The sequence below is a fragment of the Condylura cristata genome, unplaced genomic scaffold (assembly GCF_000260355.1).
Source record: "Condylura cristata isolate star-nosed mole 26May11 unplaced genomic scaffold, ConCri1.0 scaffold00029, whole genome shotgun sequence".
Lineage (NCBI taxonomy): Eukaryota > Metazoa > Chordata > Mammalia > Eulipotyphla > Talpidae > Condylura > Condylura cristata.
The window spans coordinates 4,181,229-4,194,209 of NW_004567130.1; the positions used below are offsets into that span (position 1 = coordinate 4,181,229).

General features: G+C 53.6%; 1 protein-coding gene across 2 annotated transcripts in view; it reads left to right on the top strand.

Annotated features, from left to right (window-relative positions):
* The window catches only part of SFSWAP (splicing factor, suppressor of white-apricot family), a 38,681-nt gene that overhangs the window by 15,096 nt on the left and 10,604 nt on the right, over positions 1-12,981 (top strand). For both annotated transcript variants that reach the window (XM_004690833.2, XM_012731069.1), the window contains 6 exons: positions 719-974; positions 1,684-1,815; positions 2,227-2,320; positions 4,634-4,805; positions 9,961-10,188; positions 10,940-11,130. In XM_004690833.2, coding sequence (XP_004690890.1) covers positions 719-974; positions 1,684-1,815; positions 2,227-2,320; positions 4,634-4,805; positions 9,961-10,188; positions 10,940-11,130 — 1,073 coding nt within the window. The remainder of the gene's footprint in view (positions 1-718; positions 975-1,683; positions 1,816-2,226; positions 2,321-4,633; positions 4,806-9,960; positions 10,189-10,939; positions 11,131-12,981) is intronic.

The window sequence follows — 12,981 nt, forward strand, 5'->3', positions numbered from 1 at the left end:
CCTGCCACTGCATCGTGGCGAGCCTCTGCTGTTTGTAAATGTTTGTTTTAAGTGAATTAATTGAAAACCAGAGTAAAGTTCATCAATCAGAAAATCATTTCCCTTCCACTACTGAAAAAGAAAATAAACATCTATAGTCAGATCCAGCTTACAGGAACAGGGTTCGAAAGAAAAAGGTCTCAACTGGAGCACTGAATTTTCTGTGACTTTGCTGCATTTAAAAATTTCTCTCAGAAAAGATGAATAAACTTAAGGGTTCGTAGCTGTGGAAACAGCAGGCTGCAGGTTTGGCATAGGTGGCCAGGACGTGCTAGCAGCCACGTGCATCCCTGGGTTCCTAGGGATAGTACAAGGTCAGCAGAGGGGGCTTGTCCAGTTGAATGGCCCAGGGAGAAGCCCGGGATCCCACAGGAAGAGGGCAGAGGCGCTTTATTCCCAGGTGCTGTCACAGACTTCAGGTGCCGAGTAGGACTGGCAGGGCTGCTGCTCTTCAGGGGACTGGCAGTATGTCGTCTTACGGCCTTGGCACTTCCAGCTCGTGACCCCAATGTATCCCTGGTTCTTCCCAATACACCTGGTTCTTTCCAGATGTGTTACTTGGTCTATAGCTCGTACCAGGAAAGCATGGAGGCCACAAGGCCTTTGAGCCGCCTCCGCACTGACACACTGCAGTTGAGACAATGCCCGGCCTCGCTGTTCCAACCCCCTTTCTCCACAGCAACAGTGGCTGCCATGTACTACAGCTATTACATGCTGCCGGATGGCACCTGCTGCCTGGCACCCCCCCCACCTGGAGCCGATGTCACCACCTACTACAGTGCCCTGCCTACTGGAGTGGCCGTGTCTGGCTCGGCTGGGGTGACAGCCGCTGCCCCACCCCCTCCCGGGACCACACCACCACCACCCCCCACCACCACGGAGACCAGCAACAGCAGCGGCAGTGGCACAGGGACCCCCACCACAATCACCACAAGGTAGGTGCTGTCTGGGCCATCAGAGGGTCTCTACTGTCCCAGCTGGGAGGCTGCAGAAGTGGTCAGAGAGAGGCCCTATGAGCAGAGCCCATCCTGAGTGCTTACAGAGCCCCATCAACCCCAAGCTGTCTCAGTCAGCAAGGCTGGTGGCAGAGGAGCTATGAGGCATTTTGAGGTGTCCAGGGCCCAGCCGTGGAACCTGCAGGCTCTCCATAAATGGGGTGCCCACGTCCAGCCTGTGAGTCCAGGTCTGAGATTGCCAGAAGGGGGCTCCAGCCCTTACCCCCAGCCAGCCTGCCACTGGTATTTGTGGGAAGAACAGGGACCCCACACCCCACCCTTGACTGGCCTGGAGTGCTACAGAGAAGCTCTGGGGAAATGTGGAGGAGCATTCAGCATTCTGCAGACCTGAGCCACACTGTGATCCCAAGAAGACAGGCGAGAAGTTGACTGATGGTTACTCTCGTCAGGCGACTTTTCATACTCTAAACATAACAAGTCAGCACTTACTGTTGCCTCTAAGAGCTTGTGGTTGAAGGGGAAACTTCAGAAGATAAAAGCAAACCTGTCATAATGACACCCCATCTTACCCTTGGTATGAATGGGCCCTGTCTTAGTGGTTGCTGCTGTTTACTTGTGTGGTGAATCGCCTGTGTATGCGGCACTTTTGCTGGGCTGAGATAGACCCGAGCTGCCCTTCTCCCTACAGTGCCCTTGCTCCTGTGGCAGCCATCATCCCCCCGCCGCCTGACATCCAGCCCGTCATTGACAAGCTGGCCGAGTATGTGGCTCGCAATGGCCTTAAATTTGAGGCCAGTGTCCGCGCCAAGAATGACCAGAGGTGAGTGGGGTTGTCGGGTGGCTGGCTCAGTTCTTAGGCCCAGCACCTAGTTCTTTAGTCTTGTGTTTTTATTCCTTTTCTCAGTTTAATTATCTTCAGTTTAATTATAATTATCCTGTTAGGTTACTTAGGGCTATGGGGGTATTTTATTCTCATCTGGGTTTTGTGTTTAGTTTTTAAGGAGGAATGCCAGGGCTCTCTGTCGTGAGCTGGAGTTCAGGGTTGGCAGAACCTGTCATGGAGCTGGTCACTGAGACCCTGAGAGGAGTTTCTAGTCGAGTGTCCGCTGCTTGGGCAATGATTACACCATGGCACGGTCTGCCTAGGTCTCCACCTGTGAGATGGGCCTCATGGCAGCAGGTCTTGAGGGTGGCAAGGGCAGGCTTCATGGCTTCTGCTTTCCCGTTGCAGGTTTGAGTTCCTGCAACCATGGCACCAATACAATGCCTACTATGAGTTCAAGAAGCAGTTCTTCCTCCAGAAAGAAGGGAGCGAAAGTGCACAGGTACACACCTGGGAGGCTGGGCTGGCTGCCTGTTAGCTCCTGACCTGTGGGGCTGTGGCCTTACACTAGGTCTGGTGTGGGGGTGTGTCTGGGCTCCACTTTGTTCCCTCCCTCAAAGTTGAGGCTTGTTCAGATCTGTGCAAAATTCCCTCCCATGTTCTAGATCACTAGTGACCGCCACTGGTATTTGTGAGAAGTGACTATCTGCCCTTTCGGGGCACCATGTTCTTAAAAAAAAAAATGCCATTTCTTCATATACTTGATGTTTTGACTATCAGATTTTTACATCTTTTAAATATTTGTTTACTTATGTACACAAGAGTTGGGTGTGGGCCAGAGGTGCGGAGGGTAAGAGGATTCACCAGAATCCTCACAGGCAGATCAATTGAAATATACTGCTGAAGGGAGCAGCAGGGAGACAGGAGAGGTCTGCTGTGCCATGGGGGTCAGCTCCCTGGCCAGGGATTGAAATCAGTGCTGTGGTGGCTGATGATACTTTCATAGTGCTGAAACTTAATCCTTGCACCACAAGAGAGGCTAATCAACTTTTTTAAGATTTTATTTATGCATATAGAAATGGCATACAGGCCAGAGGTGTAGGGGCAGCAAGAGGATTCAGCAGAAACAAAGTGGGAAACAGAACAGGCAGATCGACAAAGTACTCTGCAGAGGGGAGCAGCAGGTGAGACAGGAAAGGTCTGCTGTACCATATCGGTCAGCTCCAGGGCTGGGATCGAACTAGTACTAAAGCAGTCACAGCTTGGTTTAGCTTTTCAGTGCAGTGCTCCAACCCGCTGTGCCTCCAGGGAGGACCCCAATCAATTTTTTAAAGACAAAATTAGCCTATATTTACAAACTAAACTAACTGGTACTGTCATTGTGATGCAGCATAAATAAAAGATAATTCCCAAAAAAATCCATGAACCAGCTTGGGGCCATGGTACAACAGCACATGGGGCGAAGGCTGCCAAGGAGCACCCGGAGCATGTCCTTCACCTTGACCTTCGAGGTTTTAACCCCCCACCCAGAGTGGGATGGACCCCGCGTCACACAGAGTGACCATCCCTGTGCTTAGCATCTCAACTCCAGAGATCCAGGCCAGCATGGGATTAGCACTTTAGAGGGGGACCTTCACTGTGTTGTCTAGTGCAGGCGAGCCTACCAGTGCTGTAGCCCCCAGTCACCCCAGGATTGGCACAGCAGGCCACTGAAAACCCAAGAGGAGCACAGCCCTGGGGGAGTGAATGGCCTCTGGTTCCCTGTGGCTGTGCATTCCTGGAGCCATAGGGTAGAGCCGTGACCCACTGGGAACTGAGATACTCGGCAACTGCTATGCTGTTCTGGGAGTTCCTGCATAGCCTCCAGCTCCCTGATGGGAACTTGGTTGGTGCTTAATAGGGCTGCAGGTGTCCTGTCCAAAGCTGTGAGGCTGTGTCCAGTCTGCCTAGCTCGAGCATGCTAGTATGACTGTCTAGGGAAGCCATGTCACCTTATCCTAGGTCTAGGTGCTCCATTTCCAGGCCCCAGAAGAAGAGACCTGTGTTCTGTCAGGCAGCAGCAGAGTCACACGTTAGCTGTTCTTTGACCACCTGTCACATGTCACTCTCAACCTCTTGTGACGGGTTCCCCATGTGGAAAGGTTTTGATCTGCATGGGCTGAGTCACCTCAGTCCTGAAGTCTCCCAGTGGGCTCAAAGGTATATGCCACCATTCTGTCCCAGGCGCCTCGTCCCACACTTTCCCAGCATTGTTGTCCCCAGAAGCAGAGAGCTCTCGGGACTGGGGAAGGGTCCCTGGAGCCCTGGCTCATGAGGGCTTCTCAGCAGGAGCTTTTGCCAAGATGTGCCCCCTACTTCAGATCCCTCCATCTCAAGCACTGGGGAAGAATCTCTGGAAATAGACACTGCAGGGATAGATTGGACCCACACTCAGCTGTAGAGTTGGGGGCAGGAATTGAAGCAGGACTGTCTGAGACCCAAAAGTACTCACCTCTGTGAGGGGCGGACATGACCAGAGTTTGCGGGTGCTCTCTGCACCAGGTGGGGTGTTCAGACCTCCATCTCTGGTGGCTCAGCCTGAAGGAAACCAGCTCCTCTGCAGGTGACAGGAGTAAGTGGTTCTCTGAGCTTCCAGCCTTGGTCTCCAGGAGAGGGCATGAACCACCTACTGCCCTTCTGCCATGAGGAGGGAGAGTCTGTGTTTGGGTGCAGGAGCCACAGGCCTGGGATCCTGGCCTGGCTTCATGTCTCCCTTTGGGCCACGCAGGCACCAGGATTGCTCCTGGGTACTCACAGTCTCGCTTGCCCTCTGTAGACTGCACCAGCCGCGGAGGAGACCCCCACAGAGGCCACCCCAGAGCAACTGGGCGAGATTGGGGAGGAAGGTGCCCCCGAGGACCAAGCCGACGGGAGCGGGAGAGGCGGCACTGGCGGGAAGAAGGAGGCATCTTCTACTAAAAGCCTTGCAGATGGAAAGCTGGTGAAAGGTAGGGGCTGCGTGCCTGGCGTCTGGGTGCCTTTGTCTGGGGTGCCCAAGTCATCTGGCTAGCACCTGCCCTTTGGGTTTCTTTCACTTTTAAGTTTTTATTGCAGAAATTTTCAAACATGTGCCAAATCAATAGAATGATCTGTCTGCCACTTTGTGTCCTCAGTGGCAGTCCTCAGTGTCTGCCAGCTTTGCCCAGGTGTTCCCTTGGGGCTTCACACCAGGGAGGGCCAGAACCACATCCTGACTTCATGGGTGCCTTTGGCTGCTAAGGAGAGGTTTGGTTTTGACATAATCACTTAATTTTCATATCTAGAAATACTTGGAATCAGGTACTCAGGTTTTTCAATTTCCAGTTGTTTCTTGAATACAATTTTTTTAAAATGATTTGTTTATTCATGCATACAGAACGAGGGTATAGGCCAGAGGTGCAGGGTAGTGAGATGATTCACCAGAGACAGAGTGGGGAGCAGAACAGGCAGACGACGAAGTACACTGCTGAGGGGAGCAGTGGGGTGGGGTTAGAGAAGATCTGCTGCACCATGTGGATCACCTTCGAGGCTGGGGATTGAACTTGCACTGAAGTGGCTGCAGCTAGCTTGCAGTGCCTGCGTCCTAACCTGTTACACCACTAGGAAGGGCCTAAATATAAATTCTATATTTATTTTTCTTTGCCATGTCTGCCTCTTGGTGTGTAGCACCAGTGCAGCTTAGAGATCTGGTGTCATGCCTGCTCAGACACGCTGCCTCACCAGCAACTAAGGGTACCCACAGCAGCCCTGCAGTCATCTGGGCTCCTCCAGGCTTTGCCCACCCCCCCTCCAGTGGCCTCAGTTCTCTAGACAGGCCTCGGGTTGGGCCAATCCTCACTGACCCCAAGTTATGTTTCTCTATAGTCCCCTGATGGCCCTGCTGGTTCTCCTGATCTCCCTTGCTGGGCATTCTCCACTCCAGTTCCAGCCTTGTTCTAACAGATAGCATCGTTTTGCCTCCTTTAATAGCTGAGGTGTGTTCCTGTGTGAGCAGCTGGTCCCTAACCCATGCCCCTGGGGCACTTGGCTGCTGTGACTAGAGCTGGTGTGAACCACGCAGCAGCCCTGGGGCGAGTGCATCTGTGTCACTTGGTAGATGCAGCAGCGGGATTGCTGAATGCTGCGGAGTGTTCTTAGTATTTGGAGGAGCTGCTGTCCTGTTCAGGGGCCAGCCCTGCCTCTTCCCCAAGGTGTAAGAGGACTTTTGTTCCTCCATGCCCTGCCAGCACGGAGTCTGCAACCTGCTCTTAGGTCTGTTTCCTTAACAGTCTGTCCTAACAACCTCATGGCAACTTTTAGAATACTCTCAATGTTTCAGACTTCCTTGGGCTTGTAAAACTATTTCTACACCAACCACTGTCCTCCCGGAGGCAGCTTTCCCTGTTTTCCCTGCGCCCCGGTGGCTATCCTGGCTCCTCCACTTCATCGTCTCTTACTCACCCGCGAGGAGCAGCGGCAGTGAGCAGAACAAGGGGATGCCACCGTGGTTGGGCCAGGGCAGGGGCAGCCCAGCACTGGGTCGCTCCCAGGGGCTCTGCACCACTGCAGGGCGGTGGAGGCAGTGTGTGTCGAGGGGGTGCGACCCCCTGGCACAGGCCTCACCTTGCCCAAGCCAGTTGGGTCACCATGTAGAGACCCAGCATTTTGGCAACACTGTACTCAAGGTGGAAGGGGGCTGGACAGGGCAGGTGTGGGGCCAGTGAGCCCCAGGAAGGATGGAGCAGACTACAGTGGGTGTTTGGAATGGTGAAGATGCTGCTTCTCAGCACTAGATTCCTTGTTGCTAGCAGGTAATCAGGGGATCCGGGCCTGGATGAGTGTCTGGGCAGGTAAAGGAATCTTTGAGAAATTCACCCAGATCGCCTAGATCTCTTCTTCCTCGCTGCCTTCTACCTCTCACTGATGTCACCGAGTTACTGAATAGAACAGTGTTGCTCCAGGACAGGGGTGCTCCTTTGTTCCAGAAGGTACCTTGGAGTGCTAAGATAGTGGATGGATTGCCCAGTGTCCCCCTTTCTGTGCCCTCTTGTCTGGGCCATATGGGCTGCACTTGTCAGGATGAGGAACAGATGTCCCCATAGGTTCACGGGACCAGAGGGCTACCCCCTGTAGCTTTGGAGTTCAGGATACCTCTGAAACAGTGGGCTTTGAGATGTAACAAAGACCCAGAAGATCAGTCTGCAGGAGACCACAGATCCAGAATTTCTTTCAGCCCCCCCTCCGGGGGGGCCGGAGGGAGGCTAGAGAAGGATGAGAACACAGCCAGGGGAGCTATGGGCACCCTTCCCCCAGTGATGGGGGCACGGAGTGCAGCTCTCAACTCTGGATGAGACCACCACTCAGACAAACGCTGACAGCCTGTGTGTTCACATCTGTAGAGAAAGAATGAAAAATGTCCCACTGGAGGGCCTGAGAGAAAAATGTAATCTATGTCTAAGGAAGACGGGAGGGGTCTGTGAAAGTCAGAGCCATCGTGAGAGCCAGTGGGAGCCACAGCTCAGGAAGGCAGCTTAGCGTGAGGCAGCGCCAGTGTTCTTTAGAGCACAGGATACATGTGTGACTCTGCTTTTGAATGAATCGAAGAATAATAAAAAATTAGTTTTTAAAGATGTATTTATTTATGTATACAAGAATTGGGATACAGACCAGAGGTGTGGGGAGTGAGAGGATTCATCCGAGACACAGTGGGGAGCAGAACAGGCAGATCCACTAAAATAACACTGCTGAGGGGAGCAGCAGGAGAGACAGGAGAGGCCTGCCACGCCATGTGGGTCAGTTCCCTCACTGCGGATGGAACTCGTGCTACAGTGGCTGCGCAGAGCTTCATAGTGCCCTTTAACCCGTTGTGCCACCAGGGAGGACCCAATAAATTACTTAAAAAATATAAATTGGGCCTTCCCTAGTGTGCAGCAGGTTGAAGCACAGCACTATGAAGCTTTCTGAAGCCACTGCAACAAGAGTTTGATCCCCAGCCAAGGAGGGGATCTACATGGTGTGGCAGACCTCTCCTGACCCACACTGCTTCAGTACATCTGCCAGTTCTGCTCCCCACTCTGTCTCTGGTGAATCCTCTCATCTCTGGTGAATCTCCCCACACCTCTGACCTGGTACCCCAGTTTTTGCATGTATAAATAAATATTTTTTTTAAATAAACTAGAAATTATAAATTGCCAAAATGTTTCCAGAAGAGGTGCTAAAACATTGTGTCTGGGCCTAAAGGAATTCAGGGGCGTTGGGTAAGCCTGTGAGACTCAGAGGCCAGGGGCCCCTAGTAGAGGAGGGCATCCGCCTTGCTGGGATGGCCCCTGCAGCCCGCAGCCCTGAGACTAGGCCCAGGGCAGTGCATCCTACACCTCTGACTGGGACCAGGCAGCAGCGATATGGGAGCGAGGAGAGACTGTGCTCTATCAGCAGATGTTGGAGCAGCAGCACTGTTGCCCAAGGATTTTATGATAAATGTTAGCATGTACTAATTGAGTCTGGAAAAGAAGCTCTCTGTTAGAAAAGGTGAATTCTACATCACTCTGATGATAATTCCAGATAGACTAAGCATTTGGTCTGTCTAAGAAAATAAAGCATAAAAGTAGAAGGAAGAAGAGATGATGTTTATATAGTGTTGCAGTTAGAAGGAAGTTTAGTAGGCCTCAGCAGGCCCTAAATGAGTTAAAAGACCAGTGTCAATGTGGAGGCAACTGTTGACCTAATTGAAGCCAGAGCTGCTATTTATCCTTCCTGAAAAGAGGGCCTTTGAGGGAGCCTGAAAGCCACTACAGCTAAAAAACACAACGTGAAAAGAGCTTAGAAAGAAAACAGGTGTCAGTGGTGGATCTTCAAAGTATGTCCTCATCAGTAGCATATTTCAGGTTCAGGAGGCTAAGTGTCAGGCTGGGGCTGTGTGGCCATGGGGCCTGGGGACCTTTGGAAGTGAGCGGGGTGTCCCCTGGGAGCAGGCAGCCCAGTGCACGGCCTAGTCCCACGTGATACCCTCCCACACCTGCTCACAGCCTTGTCAGCAACAGCACCGGTGGTCTGCACTGTGACCTGCTAGTCTTTAATAATAGTAGGTTGGGGCCTCCCTGGTGGCTCAGCAGGTTAAAGCGCAGCACCAGGAAACTAGCTGCAGACACTTCAGTGCTAGTTTGATTCTTGGCCAGGGAGGTAACCCACATGGGGCAGCAGACCTCTCCTGTCTCGCCCACTGCTCCCCTCAGCAGTATTATTTCAGTGGATCTGCCTGTTCTGCTCCTCACTCTTGTCTCTAATGAATCCTGTCACCCGCCCTACCACGTGTCTCTGGTCTGTACCCCAGTTCTTATATGCATTAAAAAAAATAAATCTTAAATAAATAAACCTCATAAAAACAGGAGGTTTGAAGCAGAGGTGGGAGACGGGGTTCAGCATGTCCACACTGAGGGCTGCTGTGGCCACTCCTGTCAAAGCTTGTTTCTGATAGGGATGCCCATCTTGCAGTGAAAGATGTTGCTGCTTAAGGGAGCACAGCAGGTCTGGATGCCAGGAGGGGGCTTCTGTTGTGTGTGGTCGAGCTGTCACACTTGCAGGGACAGCACTGGGGTCCCGTATGAGTGGCAGTCACCATCTCAGAATTGCCTATAGAGAATGTATTTTGCTTTTGAAGTTAAACATATATAATAATAAAAGTTGTTATCTTAAAAGTCACTGGTCTTTGATATGGAAGTGGAGGGGGTTTGTGCTAGGCTGTTGTTCCCCAGGTTCACTTGGATGATGGTGGCGGCTACTGTTTAGGTGAAGAGTTCAACCCTTTAAGGATTCCCTGTCTCTGTAGCAGAGTCTGTGTTTCAGTGGCTAGTTGAGGGCTGGTAGTCCCAGTAGAGGGAGACACTGTCACAACACACACCGTGCACATACTTGAATTACTTGTTAAGCCCGGAAAAAAAGAAAATAATTGGTGTTTTAAAAACTCGGTGTGATGGCATCATTCAGGAGGTGTTCATCACAGCTGAGAGGGGCTGTGGAGTCCTGGGGTGGCCCCAGGCAGCCAAGATAACCCCCAGGTCTGGGCCCCTGTGCCATATGGGACAGGGGTGGAGCAGGCTGCTATTGACTACAGACCTGAATCGTGTCGCTTTTCTCACCTCTCAACAGCCTCGTTTGCCCCAATCAGCTTTGCAATCAAGGCCAAAGAGAACGACCTGCTTCCCCTCGAGAAGAACCGTGTGAGGTTGGATGACGACAGCGACGAGGACGAGGAAAGCAAGGATGGGCATGAGGGAGTCAGCAGTGCCGCCAACCCCAGCCCCGCCGCCCCACCCTGCACTGCCACTGAGGAGAAGAGGCCCCAGCTCACCCAGGAGGAGCTGGAGGCCAAGCAAGGTCTGTGTGTGCCCTGCAGCCACTAGAAGGTTACCACCAAGCCACATGCGCAGGCCCTGCCAGCGGGTGCTCTGGAGAGGTCCACTGGCCTAAACTCTGCCCATGGGGGCATGTGCTCTGGGGAGCAGGGCACTGTGAGAACAGCCTGGGCAGGTGCATAATCCCGCTCCTGGCTGGGGTCAGGCACCCCAAGAAAGGCCTTTCTGAGGCACTGCCAGTAGAGCCACCCACCATGAAGAGCTTGGGCTGCGTTGCTACTAGGTCCTGGTGGGACCACTGCAGGCTCCACCTGGGATACCACGTGCACTCTGCTGCGCCAGCACGCCCTGCCCTGGTGGTCACTCCACGAGCTAGCTCCCACCCACCCGCTCATCCTGCCCACACGCCCACCCCAGGCTGAGCATGCTGAGGAAGGCAGCTCCGCACCTGTCCACCCCAGCAGGGAGGCACCTGGTGACCCCTGGTCCCTGAACAAGTTGGCGGGCGCAGCTGAAGCCAAGGTGGTGGCCTGCGGCCATGTGGGACAAGACCCTTTCCCTAGTGTTTTCCCTGTGTGATCTGACATGTGGGCCTGCTTGTGAGAGGCTCTTTGTTCCCCTGTGACCTGACCAGTTCAGAAAGTGAAACAGACACAGATGCTGTAACAAGCGCTCTCTCACCTGAGCTGCCTCTGCTTACCTATCCTGGAACACATGACAAGGAAAAGTGCTGCTTGCTTTGAACTCATGCTTGTCTATGCTTATTCCTGAAGCAAAGCAAAAGCTGGAGGATCGGCTTGCAGCTGCTGCCCGGGAAAAGCTGGCCCAGGCATCCAAGGAGTCCAAAGAGAAGCAGCTCCAAGCAGAGCGCAAAAGGAAGGCGGCCCTGTTTCTACAGACCTTGAAAAACCCGCTGCCGGATGCGGACGTTGGGAAGATGGAGGAGAGTCCACTCAGTGCCGAGGTGAGCCAACCCCCGCCAGTGTACCTGTGGCCAACCCAGGAGGGGCGAGCACGCAGCTTCGTGCGTGCCATTACCTCACAGACAGGGCTTATCCTAGAGCACGTGCTCTTTGCTTTGGAAAAACTTGTTTTCCTTCAGCAGGAAGTAACTATCCATGTGTTTATTTGCTGTCAAATGCTTCATCATGCCCACGACCAGTCAGTCTCATTGCCAGGGCTAGTAATGTGGCAGACAGTGGTTTTTAGATATGACTCCCTTTTTAAGAGTTCTTCCTTGATTTCCCCCAAACACTGTATATCAAACTGGGTTTTACCCTCCTGGTGATTTGTGTTTTGATCATTTTGCTGAAAAAGTAACGTGTCCCGAGCAAGGTGTGGGGGCAGGTGGGAGCCTGGCTGCTACTCTGGGCACAGTGGTACTGAGCCTTCCTGGTTTGGCCTCAAGTAGCATGTGACGGACGGAAGTGACTGTCTTTCCAGCTGTGCCCATCCTCTGTGGCCATTGGTCATGGGCAGTTACATTTAGTCTTATTACATTCACCGGGGCCCCAGGTGGAGTCACTCTGCCACGGCTGAGGCAGCCACAGGGCTGGGGTCAGACCTGGGAGCAGGACTAGAGGTGCCCATCTGTAGTGGGGCTGGCGGGCAGGCAGGAACCTGGATCCAACAGGACTTGGTTGCACATGCCAGGAGACCCACCCTAGGCGTTGAATGAGACCAGTGACCCAGCGCCTCACTGAGCTCCAGGGGTCGGGATGCATCTGCAGCCCCAGCGGCCTGGCTGCTGTGTCCAAGGCTCTGCTGCCCACAGCCTTCTGCCCTGGCCAGTGGGCTGGGACCTCAGTGTAGTGTCAGCAGATCGGGGGACCTGCACCTGTGCAGGCAGGTAAGCGCAGAGTGAGCCAGCCACTCTCTATTGTTCAGCCTGCTGGGAGTCAGAGGGGTGGATGAGGCCCCTGCTCCCAGTCAGGAAAGGGCTCTTGAGACTCCCAGTGCTTATGGCTGGGGAAGACTGCCCTGGGGCTCCTCTCTGGCTGAGATTCTGAGCCACCAGAATAGGGGCCTGTGTGGGTTGTGGTATGGGGTTTGAGAACAAAGGGGCTATACTTTGTTGGCTAAGAAAGTGCCAAGCATGGGTGTGGCTAATGTCCATTATTATGGCGGTCATGGGCATCTATCAGCTGAAGCTGGAGGCATACAGCAGGTGACTGTTGCCTAGGACAGCTGCCTGTGGAGGACATGGGTCCACGGCTGCAGGTAGAGCTGGCCTGGCTGTGAGTGCCCAGTGGGGGGGTGGGCCTGGGGCCTGGCATCCTGTGGGACCAGCAGTTGGGCCTTGCCCCACCTCTGCCTGGGCCTTCCTGGTCTCCATCCAGGGAGGGCGGGCTGTGTTGGTTCATCTGCTGGGTTGCTGCTTCCAGAATCCAAGGGTGCTGGGGCAGAGGGGGCCATTGCCCCCTTAGGGAACAGGGTCCACAGTTATCCACCCCAGTCTGCTGGGATTTCCTAGGGCAGTACCATGGCTTGGGTCACTGTAAACATCCACGGAACACCATGTACAGGGCTATGGCCTTGCAGGCAAGGGCAGTGAGTTGCCTGCGTGTCCCTCAAGGGCTGGCTGCACTGTCTGGTGGGTGTTGACTATGGGCCACTGGCCCTGCACAGGCTTCCTGCTGTGTCGGCAGCGAGAGCAGTGAGAGTGAGGGCCTTGGTGTGTGTGGCCCCTCAGCCCTGAGCCCTTTCTCTGCAGCAGGCTGGCAGGCTATCCCAGACCCCTCACCCTGCCCAGCAGTCAGTGCAGGACTGCCCTTAGGGAGCAGAGATGTGTTGTTTCCTTCATTTTGCATTCTCA